This window comes from Gallus gallus, chromosome Z, assembly GCF_016699485.2.
Source record: "Gallus gallus isolate bGalGal1 chromosome Z, bGalGal1.mat.broiler.GRCg7b, whole genome shotgun sequence".
In the NCBI taxonomy this organism is placed as follows: Eukaryota; Metazoa; Chordata; class Aves; order Galliformes; family Phasianidae; genus Gallus; species Gallus gallus.
In genome coordinates, this window is record NC_052572.1 from 85396640 (window position 1) to 85409879 (window position 13240).

At 52.6% G+C, this 13240-nt stretch overlaps 1 protein-coding gene across 1 annotated transcript in view; it reads left to right on the forward strand.

Annotated features, from left to right (window-relative positions):
* Nucleotides 1-9884: 9884 nt before the first annotated feature.
* Nucleotides 9885-13240, forward strand: part of PRDM6 (PR/SET domain 6) — a 72218-nt gene continuing 68862 nt past the window's right edge. Inside the window, exons 1-2 of the mRNA XM_015280835.4 lie at nucleotides 9885-10103; nucleotides 10532-11056. Coding sequence (XP_015136321.2) covers nucleotides 10540-11056 — 517 coding nt within the window. The 5' untranslated portion in view covers nucleotides 9885-10103; nucleotides 10532-10539. The remainder of the gene's footprint in view (nucleotides 10104-10531; nucleotides 11057-13240) is intronic.

Consider the following 13240-nt stretch of genomic DNA (forward strand, 5'->3'; position numbering starts at 1 on the left):
TCATCATTCCTTTTTTTTTTTTTCCTTTTTAGTGATTGGAACACGTTGCAACTGTGGTGATCTCTTTCAAAGAAGTATCTGGGCTTCCTCTACGGCTGGATCCCCTGAAACAGTACTCTCAAGTGTTTATTTTGATCTTCATACCCTGAACCGATCATAACTTTTTTTGGCTGCTGCTGCTTGGCCTCTCTCTTTGGCATCGTTTTGATCTTAATATAATATTAGGTCTCTTGGCAACCCGGATTGAGATCTATTACACACACAGCCATTGTGCCTTTCTTTCTTTCTCTTTCTCTCGCACATCTGTTCACAAATACAGGCAGTCAAGGGTATCTTGTATATAATATCACACAAAAAAAGGCAAGTGGAAGTGCACTGATAGTTAATACTCATCTCTCTTGGCAAGTGCGTGAGTTAATTCACTGTAATTCAATTAATGGATGCAACTTCTACCACCTAGACCATTTTTCATTAGAAGGAATAAGTCCTTACAAAGATGCGTAAGAACCAGCATCTCCGTTGCACGCAGGAAAGTTGGCCTGTTACACTGGTAGCTGATCTGGGCACAGAAACCAAGATCTCAGCATTATAGGCCCATGGCAAAAGAAGCATCGTTGCTGAAGTCCCTTGGCTTTTCAGCCATCCTGTCTCAATCTATTTATACGGCACGGTTTGGTGGTCAGTGTTCAGGATATAAGCAGGATTAGTTCCTGTTTCTTTTAATCTCTGCCTGTCTCAGCGCAAATCTTGCCTGTTAGTTTGCAAAATGCTCAGTTCCACGCCAACTTACTTGCATAGCACTGTCAATTGGGTGTTCATTTGCCCAGATGAACATTAATGCTGCACACCCGGGTGGGCCTGGTTGGGTGTTCAGGTGTTTGGCCACCCCATTTCTCAGCACAGTGTCTGTTAGCTCTGGTTCGTCGCTCAGCTCTTCCTGAAAGGTGAATCTAAGACATGTAAAGCTCAATCACTCATCTTCAGTTCCAGCAAAGAACTGCTTCTGAGTCTGCATTCTTTACTGGTGCTTGAGGGATTCCTGTCTCATAAATCCAGTATCTGGAATAACTTGAGATTGCCTGGGATACCGCAATAAGTAACGTGACTTTCCTCAAAAAGAAAGTGAAATTTTTCACAAGGTGAGAAAAAAGAAGCTTTGATTCCATTCTTCCCTGGTGCTTCCCAGAGGCTTTTGGGGAATATATGAAATATTACCGGTGTGTTTAATCCAGATATATTTTAGATGCGTGCATCCGTCAAGACCTCAAGGTATCAAATAGCGGTGCTTCTATTTCAATTGGCATTATGTGGGAAGTTGTTGAAAATATGGCCCTTTGGTGACTGCAACTGTGATGTAATGGAAAGGTCTTTGTTTTGATATCTCTTAGGTTTTCTGTGTTCCATCTGTTCTTTTTGAGGGCCTTCAATACAGACAGTTGTGAAAACCTAACCTGTGGCTGCTGTTCTTTTCTTTGAATCACACCTTATCACAGACAATAAAGATTAAAAAATCTGAGGTTAGCCAATCAATCTGCTTATCTTATATAAATGGAAAAGTATCTAGCTCGTTCTCCCACAGCTGTGTTTATTCTGCACAGCTACCAGGAATTAAAAGTGGCTGAAGAGAAATGTATTCTAATTGTAGAAAAACAGAAGAAGGGAAAGCAGCAATGACTCAGTGCACACCGGCAGTAAGGCCTGTTAGCTGGTGCCATTCTTACACAGTCACTCTTGCTGACCTCAGCCACTTTGAATTTCAACAGCCAGTTGTACCAGTTGTGATGCAAAAGCCTTAGGAAATGTTTTCAGTGCAGCGTGAAACTTCCCGTTGGGTAAGCTTGACGGTATTGTGTTTTATTTTGTTAACGATAAATTCCACGTGCCTATTCAATCTAGTAGGTGGCACCATTGAACAAACTAGCATTTCTCTCAGGTATTTACCTCGATCATTTGTCAAGTGAAAATGCACTCCCAAATGCTAGCGAATACTACATGACATCCAATAAATCCCTATCGTGCTCTGCTCTATGCAGAGTGCATTCCTTCTGACCGAATGCCTTATGGATCTGCCCCTTTATTCCCCAGGATACAAAGGTAATAAATTACACAGCCCTCAGAAGAATTTCCAGAACTCCGTATCTCAGATTTTAGCAGAAGTGAACAGTGATAACTGATCTGCAAATCAAATTCAGGCTGTGTTTGGGAAAGGCAGCGTTGCCTGCCCTTGCATTACTATGCAATTTCCCTTTCTTGAAAACTCCAAGAGAAAATCTTACAAGAAATAGCTGTCGGGTGCTCTTCCTGGGAGGCGTGCTCTGGAAATTATATGTGCCCTCAGATATGCTCATTGCTCAAAGCCAAGGTAGGTTTTGCAGAAGATTCTCCCGCTGAATCTGAAGGTGCTTCTCAGGTTATCTAGAATTCACCCTCTGAACGTTATTCCCCTTTGTACGTGACCAGTTAAGTTAAAAAGAAGTAATAGTGATCCTGTCGTTTCTTCAGGTCATGTGTTTTTAATTAAGGAATCATTTTCCCTCCAAATCACTATTCCAGAGTAATACTGCAGTCCTCACCTATGACACCGCTCTACATTAAAATGATTCTTGGCTGCTTTTGCCCAATGTATGTGATCAAAGCATACAAGTCCTCAGTATTTTCCTGCATCTGCGTTCTCTCCCTAGCTACTCGGCTTTTCTGACTGCCTGCCATGATCTTGTGTGAATGTTTGCAAATCTGAAGAGCTCTAAGGGAGCTCTATGAAGAGTAAGTCTGCAGGATGGACAACCAAACTAACAGTTGGGAATGGCAGACAGAAGACATTCTGAAAGGTGTGTGCCAGGGTCGCTCAGGGAGCGTTAACCCAGTGGGGAAGTAAGACCAAAAGCATACCTGCCTTGCCTCATATATGGTCTGCTGCTTAGAAACAGCAGCCTGCCAGCTGTAGAATCATAGAGTCGTAGAATGGCCTGGGTTGAAGAGGACCACAATGCTCATCCAGTTCCAACCCCCTGCTATGTGCAGGGTTGCCAACCAGCAGACCAGGCTGCCCAGAGCCACATCCAGCCTGGCCTTGTAGTGATAACATTTCAGAGTGTTACGAGTTGATTTCAGATAAATGGCACAGTGACCCATTCACATTCAAAAAGTAGGACCAGGGTCTGTGTGTCTAAAAGGAAGCACCACCAGCAGTGGTAAAATCAGCTTCTGCAAAACCTCTATTGAACTTCATACACTTCCTTTTTGTATTTTAAGCTACTGCCGTGACTATTAGCTAACAGGGCAAATATTACCTTACAATATGGTACACGTTTCCAATATTAGCCATAAGCACGCTCCGGTTGGTAGGCTTTTTTTAAAAGAAAGAAACCTTAGAGCTGTCCCAGATACCTTTTCTGAAGAGTGGTAGAGGCCATGTTGTAAGTTCCTCTTGGACCAGTCTTCTCTAAGTGAAGCAGGAGTTGTATATCGCAGTCTTTGGTGGCACTTGAAGAGCAGACACAGAGGAAGTTACCAAATACTGATTATTTAATCATCTCACAGCTAAAAATGATCACTTCAACCAGCACAACAAGTGGTCTGGGAAGCCCCTCCTGTTCAGCAATGTGCTTAAGTTAACCTGGCTCTGAGGATATGCATGAATCTGCTGATACAGTCCGAGTAAGGATGTGATTCCTTTCCCTACATCTATAATGACTGTAGCTTCAGATGCAATAACAGATTATTTCAGGAGAGCATGATCTTAAACCCCAAGAAGAAATTCCAGAGCGACTGTGTACTGTTGAAAGTATGATGCTGCAGCTAGGTGTGCAATATATGAAACACCTGTGCTTTACTGCTTACATGTCATCCTACAAATCTCATGCATCAACTGTCAACCCTGCTTTAAAATGCTCTTTCTTCTACAGTAAGTTAAATAACCAATGCAAAAGAGCAACGGAAAGTCAGAACTCACTTACAGTCTGCAAACTCTAAGACCTTCTGGCAATGCTGTCTCTAAGCTCGGAACAGTATGGTTTAAGGTCACTGTAATGGACTCACTGTAACAAAAGTGGTAATCCTGTTGGGATGATCTGGAAGGAGATACCCTGTACGTTCTGCTAGAAGAACTATTTGCTCACCGGCAGTGGAGCATGGGAGAAACAGAGTTTGCTTTCAGCTTCAGATACTTTAGTCTGTGTTAGAGACATAAGGTTTGCCTACAGCAGTTGTAGGGCAGAAGCCAATGCTTTTGTCCATGCTCTTTCAGCCAGTGGTTTATCTGCACCAGCAGTGAATGCCATCAAAGTCTTCTCATTCTGGTCAAGTTCCCTTCTTTTGTTCTTCATAACCATTAGTGGTTTTGCAGACAGTTTGAGCAGCAGGGTTGCAGGTACCAGTGCCAAAGTCTCCACTGCTCTGTCCTCCCACATTCCTGACTAATTCATCGTCAGGAAGTTGGATGGAGTTTTATAGCTTCTGTTTGATGCTTAACCCTTCATTTTCCCCTTGGTTATCCCAAACTGCCAGCACAGACATTACCTGATCCTAAATGCTAAAGGATGGCTCCCACTTCCTTCATCTTCGTACATGTCGTAATGGGGCCGTTGGCCTTGTTGTTTTCTTATTTTCCTTGGTGTTGTAGCATCAGCAATTGCTATGGACACCGTGCTTTGCTTAATAATTTGGAGGGTTCTTGACATTATATAGTCAAGATTTCCTTTCTGAGATCAAACTGACATAGTGGAACCTCTCCCTGCAGTTATCAGCAGCTGCTGGAAACGTTCTGATTTCCTCTGTTCTGTGTTTGATATTCACTTTCCAGGGTCATCATGGCATTTGAACTTGACCAATGTCTTTCCCGGTGCAGAAGGCCCAACCCTTAACTGACAAAGAGTCAGAAGCTGAACTGCATCTTCTGTGAGGCAGAAGGAACTCTACTGTAACCCCTTCATGATTTAAACTGTTGATTTAAACTCACCAGCTTGAGTGCCCATCTTCACATGCCATTCAATTTTATTCTTTCGCTTAGGAAACTCCACTGACGTTAACAGTGTTCAAGCAGCCAAAATTCTCCACTTGGTGCAGAAGCTGCGAGCAGATGTTTGTTGCAGAACACATCACACATCATCCCTTCCTGAGGGCGTATTGCCCTCTCCCCGGGTCCCAGCACCAGTGGGTATTACTCACTGATATCAGAAAGCTCATCTTCCAGAGTTTGGCTGAGTTAGAAAGCAGGCAAGAAAGTGGGTGGGCCGAGAAAATCATCCGGAAAGGTGCATGTTGTGAAAAAGAAGTGAAGTGGAGAAAACGGAGGCTAGGTTTTTCTATTAGAAAACACAGAGTCATGGTGATGACTCTCAGCCAAAATCGGAAACAGAACGGTGCCACTGTTTCCACGTGTATTTCCATTTGTTTTTGCAGACCTTATGGTGAAACTATGGCGATCTCGTGGCAACACCAACCACCACAGGGCTACTATGCTTAAGTTTTCCCCAGGCCTTATATCACCCTCATGTCATACACAAACAATCATCTTTAATGGAATCTGTATTCATGAGAACTGTTTTTAGATAAGATTCAGGAAAACTCCCCCCGTGTTTTGCTGTCTGAGGCAGCTGCTCGGTGCTGCTCCAGCAGTGGGAATGTTGGTTCCCTTCGCTATGGAAAGCTTCGCATAAGGCACTGCATGGAAGCCTGGATTTTGGAGTGCCCCCTTACACCATTTCTGAAGCTACGGTCACACAAAATCCATGCTTAAAGATCTTCGTGCTCAGTCTGGTGAGCTGATTATTCACAGAATGGGGTTTAAGTTGCATCATTCTCTTTGGAGAAGCTACCGTTTGGTTTGGTTTGGTTTGGTTTGGTTTGGTTTGGTTTGGTTTGGTTTGCTTTGCTTTGCTTTGCTTTGCTTTGCTTTGCTTTGATTTGCTTTGGTTTGCTTTGGTTTGCTTTGGTTTGCTTTGCTTTGGTTTGGTTTGGTTTGGTTTGCTTTGCTTTGGTTTGGTTTAGTTTGGTTTGGTTTGCTTTGCTTTGCTTTGCTTTGCTTTGCTTTGCTTTGCTTTGCTTTGCTTTGCTTTGCTTTGCTTTGCCTTGCTTTGCTTTGCTTTGCTTTGCTTTGATTTGGTTTGGTTTGGTTTGGTTTGGTATTTCCTTGGCTTGTATAGTTATAGAATGGCATCAGCTTATATCTTCAGTTAAGAACAATCTAACAACTGTGTTTGAATGGTCAGCTCTTAGCTAGCAAGGTATATTCAGATGGGTTGTGCATGCAAGGAGGAACGGAGCGAACCCAAATTCGGCGTGTGCTCCAACTTGGTTTATTTTCACTCGGTCTTTGCAGCTAAGCAGTCCCTCCTCTCATGCCATCTGGGGGGGGGGGGGGGGGTCCGCTTTGATGATGGACTGAATACGTCCGTGCGGGGGGTTTGCTGGCTCAGGGGGTCGGTAACAGACCACAGAGCGCTCCACATCAAAGGTCACCGGTTCATATCCGTGTCAGGTCAATAGAGGCAGAAAGTCATTACGCGTCCGGCTGGCATCTGCTCGGTGGCCGCCGCCAAACCATTCCGCGTCTTCTCGGAGCGATTCCGCACGGACAGGTGCTTTCTGTTCCTGCCTCGGGCGCCCAGCCCGGAGCTCCGCGAGGACCCCCGACCCCCGTCCCGCCGCCCCACCTTCCCATCCCCGCCCGGCCTCGCCCGGCCCGGGGCCACGCGCGCCCCCTGGGGCCCCTCCCGGCGGCTGCAGGCCGGGACCCCCGCGCTGCCGGAATCATCCGCTGCGCTGCCCCGGCGGCCCCGCTCACGTGCGCAGAAACGCGACCGCCTTCCTCCGTCCCTCCTCCTCCTCTCTTCGAGGGAAACTGCGTGCGAGCGGCGGGAGGAAGGGGAGCGCGAATCCCCGCGAGCCCCGTCTGAATAAACGTCCGTATTAATGAATTATTAACTCGGCCGCTCGTGACCTTAAAGCTGCGACGAGGAGACGCCGAGGGCAAGAAGGGAAGCTGCTGCATCCTTTATCGGACTCCTGTCAGAGGGAACCGACCATTCGTCTTCCCCGGATCGGGAGAATTAATTAACATGAAAGGCAAACTTTTTAATTCTGTGTCAAACGAAATCAGGTAGGGTGTCCCCGGCTCCGTCCCTCCGCGAAGGGGTTTATCTCCCTTTCCTACGGCCACCCGAACGTAAAACCTTCGAGTTCCCAAAGGGACGGGCGTCCTTCCTAGGGGTTATTAAAAAAAAAAAAAATGAAGAAAATCCCCGGGAAAAAAATGATGAATTTGGGCAGTTAATTTATCGATCTTGGCTCCTCTTCCCGCTTGTTTTATTTTAGAGGTCATTAATCAATGAAGAAAAACACCACCGTGTTCCCCCCAACTGCGTTTCATACACTCACCCTCCTTATTTATTTCTTTTGAACAAATTCCTTGCAAATATTCACCCATCGATCCGCAGGCGATGGATTTTTATAAAGGTCTGATCGCTTTCTAAACGGTCTGTGTGATTTGTTTCAGCTCTCGTCCTCTGAATAATGGAAAAGCCGGAGGGAAGGGGAAGGAGAACGAGGACTCAGAGTCTCCTTTCCGCCTTCCTTCTTTCCTTTTTCTTTTCCATTTATTTATTTATTTATTTATTTATTTATTTATTTATTTATTTATTTATTTCCCCCCCCTGCATCTTTACACAGGAAAGCACACCCAGAAGGGGGGGGGGGGGGGTTTGCAAAACACCCACGACTCAGCAAACAGGCCGCAGTCCACCTCGGGGCCGCCGGGCCGGGAAGCAGCGGAGCAGCGGAGAGGGGAGCAGCTCCGCGAGGGGCCCTCGGATCGTTTCCCACCCGCATCCTCCCTCCTCTTTATCCAACGCTCATCGAGCGGCTCCGACGCCGCGAGAAAAAGCCGAAGGACGGGGCTGGCGGGGCCGGGGAGCGGGGGGCCGCTCTCGCCGACCCCGAAGGGTTGGCAGCGGCGGGATCCTCCGCGCTTCCTTCCCCTCTTCCCCCTCCGGACGGGAACGGAGAGGAGCCGGGTCCGGGCTGCGGGCTTTGCGTTTTGTGCCGCCGGCTCTGTCGCATGGCCCGCCGCCCGAGGAAACGCCGCGCAGCAGCGGAGTGGAGTCCTCGCAGTACGATCCCGCGCGGAATATTTCTGTCAGCAGCCGAAAGCAGATGCAGATATTGACAACGTACTTAAGCCCGTTAGCTGGGAGCCTTCCCCCCCTACCCCCCCCCCCCACTTCATCGCGTTCACGCAGCGCGAAACGAATTTGCAAGGGGGCTGCTGCCACTAGAAGCGGCTCCGCGCTTTTGAAAGATGCCTGGGAGCCAAGAGGGCAAAGGCGCGGAGGTGCGCATCCAAGTAAGTAAGGAAGGAAGGAAGTAAATAAGTAAGTAAATAAATAAATAAATAAAAGGAAATAAAAAAAAATAAAATAATAAAAAAAAATACGGTCGGGGAGAACGGAATAAAATCGTTACCGGTCAGGAGGTGGCCAAGGAGGAGGGCACTGCGCCAACGCGGTTCCCCGCGGAGCAAAGCAGCGGCCGCTGCCCCGCAGCCCACCGCCGGGAGCCGCAGCTTCACGAAGCGCACAGAGGTGGGGCGAGGCGGCTGAAAATCCATCGCGTCTTACGCTCTGGGGGTCGATCAGAGACATTGAGAACGTTGTACAGCCGACTCCGTAAGCCGTAACAATCGGGGTTGTTGGGTTGTTTTTGGTTTTTTTTTTTTTTCCCTACTTGTGTTTGCCTTTAACTTAGGTGTTATCAATCTATACAGAAGATGACGGATGACCTTGTCAAAATGACGCCAGTCTAAACAATTCTTTTGCCCCAGCCCCGCTCAAATTTGTGTTAAAACGTCTTGCCTGAGACACAGACAGAACCTAAACAGCAGAAGCTTTCCCAGGCTCCGCGAGAAGTCAGGGTGGGAAAGAAACAAACTGGAAACAGGGTGGGGAATGGCGAAAGGATCGTGGGCGCACACGCTCAGCCGGTGCGGCACCTGGCAGCGGGGGCTGCTCTTCCACCAGAGAGATGTCCTGGTGACAGATAAAAGCTCTTGGTCTGACTGCTTCGTCTTCGATGTGTCGGATACTACGTGCGTGTGATACACCTCGGACAAATGACACTTCTCGCCTAGTTTTGCCGTACGGCGTAGGGGGTGGGCTGGGGGTGGGAGAGGGGGGAAAGCGAAGAACTAGTGATATTGTCCCTGATAGGCGAACTCAACAGCCGAGTAAAGGAGGAGGAAAACACCAATTTTTTGAGGAAAGCGGGGCGAAAAAAAAGAAGTTAGCGAAGTCTGTCGCCATAGGTTGCGTCCCCACCAGCATACTCCCGATCGGTGCTAAAACCGAACGGAGGGAGCAGGAGAGAGATTTGCTGTGTGCCCGGAAGGACGGGGTTTTGAGGGGAGAGGAGTTCCGCAGCGATGGGCTGCTCGGAGCCCTTGGGACGGGTCCTGGGTGACCGCAGAGAGGCGACCCCAGGAGGCGTACGCGGCGCAGCCGGCAGGGCGGCATCGGAGCAGCGGAATGGGCTGGGAAGGGCCGTAACCCCCACCCCGAAGGCCGAGGACAGGGAGAGCGGGGCCGCCTCTCCCCAGCCCGGCCCGGCGCCGGGCACCGAGCGGCTGCGGGACCGCTGCGCGGGGATCCTCCTGCGGTGCTGCGCGCCCGGAGCCGGGGAGGACGGCAGGAGGGAGGAGGGACTGTGGGAGGGAAGGCAGAAGGGGACACCTTTAAAAGTTGAGCAAGGAACAAAGTGGGGGATGTTGCCAGAAAAAGGGCTCCGCGCTCAGGCTCACTGGTAACTTCCCGCTCCCTCCCCTCCCTCTCGTACACACCACACACGCTTGTATTTTGCGCTGTCGTAAAACCCACGTGTCTAGCCCGGAGTCTGCCAGAGAGGAGCGAGGAGCCCGGCCGTGACTACCATGCGCAGCCACGGCAGAGGGAGCCTGGCGGCTCGCGTCTAGCCGGCACCCGGAGGGGACATCCCGCTTCCCGTCAGCAAAGACCCAGAAAAGCCCTTCCCTCAGCCCTCCGCCGGCCCGAAGGCTCCCGGGATCGCGCACCCTCCCGCACGGCGACCGCGCAGCTCCTGCGTGCCCCGCTCAGGTAAGGGAGCACCGGGCCGGGGGCGGCTCCGGCCCCGCCGCGTCGCAGGGGTGGGCTCCCCGGTGTGCTGGGAGCTCTTTCCCCGTCCCCGCCTGCCGGGGAACGGGCTGGTGCATGTGTGCGTGGGGCTAAAGTTTCCTCCGTCTCCCTGCTGCGAACTTTGAGAGCCGCTCGCCGCCGCGGAGAGAGGGGAAGAGATAAGGCAAAGACGCCGTGTGCGGCACAGACGCCCCGGGGCGGCTCCGGCTCCCCGGCCGCTGCCCCCCGCCCAAAGCTTCGCCGCTCCGCTCCGCTCCGCGCTTCCCCCCGCCGGCCCCGCAGGGGAGCGTGGCGGAGCCGCTCTCGCAGCCGAGCTCGGGGAGCTCATGCGTGGGCCGGGGCGGGGCGGGGGTCTCACGTCCGCTCTCCGCTTCTTCCCCTCTCCTCAGGCAGCGCGATGCTGAAGCCCGGCGACCCCGGCGGCTCCGCGTTCCTGAAGGTGGATCCTGCCTATCTGCAGCACTGGCAGCAGCTCTTCCCGCAGAGCGGCCAGCTCAAGAGCAGCGGGGCCCTCGCCCAGCTCCAGCCGCCCGAGAGAGCCGAGCCCACGGCTGACAGCCTCCGCCCGCGCCCGGCCTCGCTCTCCTCTGCCTCCTCGTCCTCGTCCACTCCGTCTTCCTCATCCACCTCGTCTTGCGTCGCCGCGGCGGCAGCGTCCCTGGCCGGCCTGACCGCCCTGCCGGTCACCCAGCTGCCGGTCTTCGCCCCTCTGCAGAGCTCCGAGCCCACGGCCGGGGGAGCGCCCGCTCCCCTGCAGGGCAAGGACTTGTGCGGGGCCGGCGGCGGCAGCAAATGCGGAGAGCGCTCTTCCGCCCGCTTCCGCTGCTCGGCCGAGGAGCTGGACTACTACCTGTACGGGCAGCAGCGCATGGAGATCATCCCCCTAAACCAGCACACCAGCGACCCCAACAACCGTACGTACCGGGTCCCCCCTCGCGCCTCCCGGCGCCCCGTCGCCGCCGTTCCCCGTCGCGGGCCGCCACTCCGCCCGCACCGCTCTCCCGAGGGAGCACCCCCTCTTCCCGGCGCCGGGTGAGCGTCGGTGGCCGCGCTCCTGGGAGGAGGGCTGCAGCCCCGGGGCCGGGACCACCTTCGTGGCGCAGAGCCGGCTCCTTCTTCGGAGGGCAGGCGGCGTCGGAAGGACTCTCGCGCGGTCGGTTTCTCTCCGAGGGCTGCTAGGGACGTAGTTCCCCTAACGGAACGTGTTTTTGCCGTTTGCCGTTCACCTGGCGCTTCCTCGCCTTGCTTATACCACTCGGCTCCTGCCCGGAGAGCCTGGGCCTCGATGCATGCCCAGAAATGAATTCCTGCTCCGAGCTGGGCAGGGGAAAAGTCGCAGCTTCGGTCAGACGGAGCAGGGCAAAGTTTTCCTCCCTGTCGTCTCGGAGCATCATTTTCCTTTCAGACCTCGTTAACACCTCGCTGTTTTTTAGTTTCCGTGCTCGCTGTAAAGCAGGACACCGTCGCTGGGTACGGAAAGCGGCTTTTCCGGAGGAGAAAACGTCGTCTGCAGGAGTGTTAGAACTCGCTGAGCGCTCGGTGGCTAGGAAATCTTGAAACCCTTTGCTAATTGCGGATGGTCGCTTAGATTTTGTTTTTGTTCGCCTGCTTTTTTGAGGCCGTGTGTTTGTTTCCTTCTGTTTTTGGAAGGGTGGGGACACCCCAGTTATTAAACACCGGCATCTGCCGCAGGTTGGCGACTTTTGAAGTTGGCTTCGCTCGTCTGTAGTTCCTTTCTCTGCCCGTCCTCTGCAACCGAGGAAATCCGTGGGCTGAAAATAGGCAGCGAACCTCTTATTAACTCGCCAAACGTACTGCTAACTCCGCGAGCACGCGGGCCACCCTGTTGAAGCATTAGATCACGGCTTCGCCTTGTAGACTTCCACTAAACAGCACCAGCCGCCCTCCCTCACCCAGCGTTTCCTAAAAACTCCTTATTTCTGCGACCCCCCGCTCCCTGAAACGCCCGTTTAAGGGTGGCTGCTGAGCAGGCAAGGAGCACTCGGGTCCCAGCACGACGCGTAGTCGTTTCATTTCGGTTCGGACGAGGAGTTCGCTCTCAAAGTTTCCGTGAAGCTCAGCTGCGTGCTAAGCACACCGCGTGGGTGCCGGCGTGGTCCTAATCGCGGCGCGTAAGGCTTGAAGAGCTGCAGGAAAGTTGTTTGGTGGGCTCTCCTGTCCCCTCCTAACACTGCAAAACCTTCGCTCCGTCGGGCACCGACTTTGTTTTGAGCGATTTCTTTGTGCGGAGCGTGACCCCCACAGCGAAACGCATTTGGGTATTTTCTGTTCTAGGGCGCGTAAAACGCGGTCTCATAAATTACACGCGCTTAATGGAATCCGAAATCCACTTCTAATCGCCAGCTGAACTGCTGAGGCAGTTCGTGTTTCGCTCCCGCGGGCGGCTCCGTAAACCCGTAAGGTAAAGGCTTTAAAAAGAGAAAGGAAGATAGAAAGCGACTCGGAGGGAGCGTTTATACGGAATGAGCGGAATAACAGCGTTCCGCAGAACCGGTGGCGACGTCTGCGCCGTTTCTCCCCCGGTCGCGTTAGTGAAGGTGGCTTCCAGGGGCAACGCGGCACCGGGAGTTGCCGGGCGGACCTCTCCTTCCTCTGCCCCTGGATCCAAACCTCTCGCCGCCGGGCTGTCTCGCTGGGCAGCTTTCACTCTACCGGCGCTTCGACTGTCCTCGCGCAAAGCTTTCGGCTCGAGCGCTACAACCTTCTGGGACCAGGTGTGCTCGCTTTGAGCACACGCGCTCTTAAAAATCAAGAGAAAGCAACTTGTAAGTGAGGGAATCTCGCGGTGCCGCTCTCTCGCACGCACACGCACGTGGAAAAGGCAGAGCTGCTCGGCGCTGGCCCGGCTGCGGGTCCCCGGGTGCTGGGGCACGCAGCTCGGACGTGGCTCTGCCTCAGTGCGCACCCCGCTCCGCAGGGAAGAGCGGTCTGCGCTGCAGAGCTTAGGAGCGATCGGCCCCCGCCCGCGACCCCGACCCTCACCCCGGCGGCAGGGCCGCCACTCGGCCGCTCATCCCGGCGGCAGCGGCGAGAAGCTGCCGGCGAGAGCTCCGAGCCCCCGTCTCTGCCAGACGCCC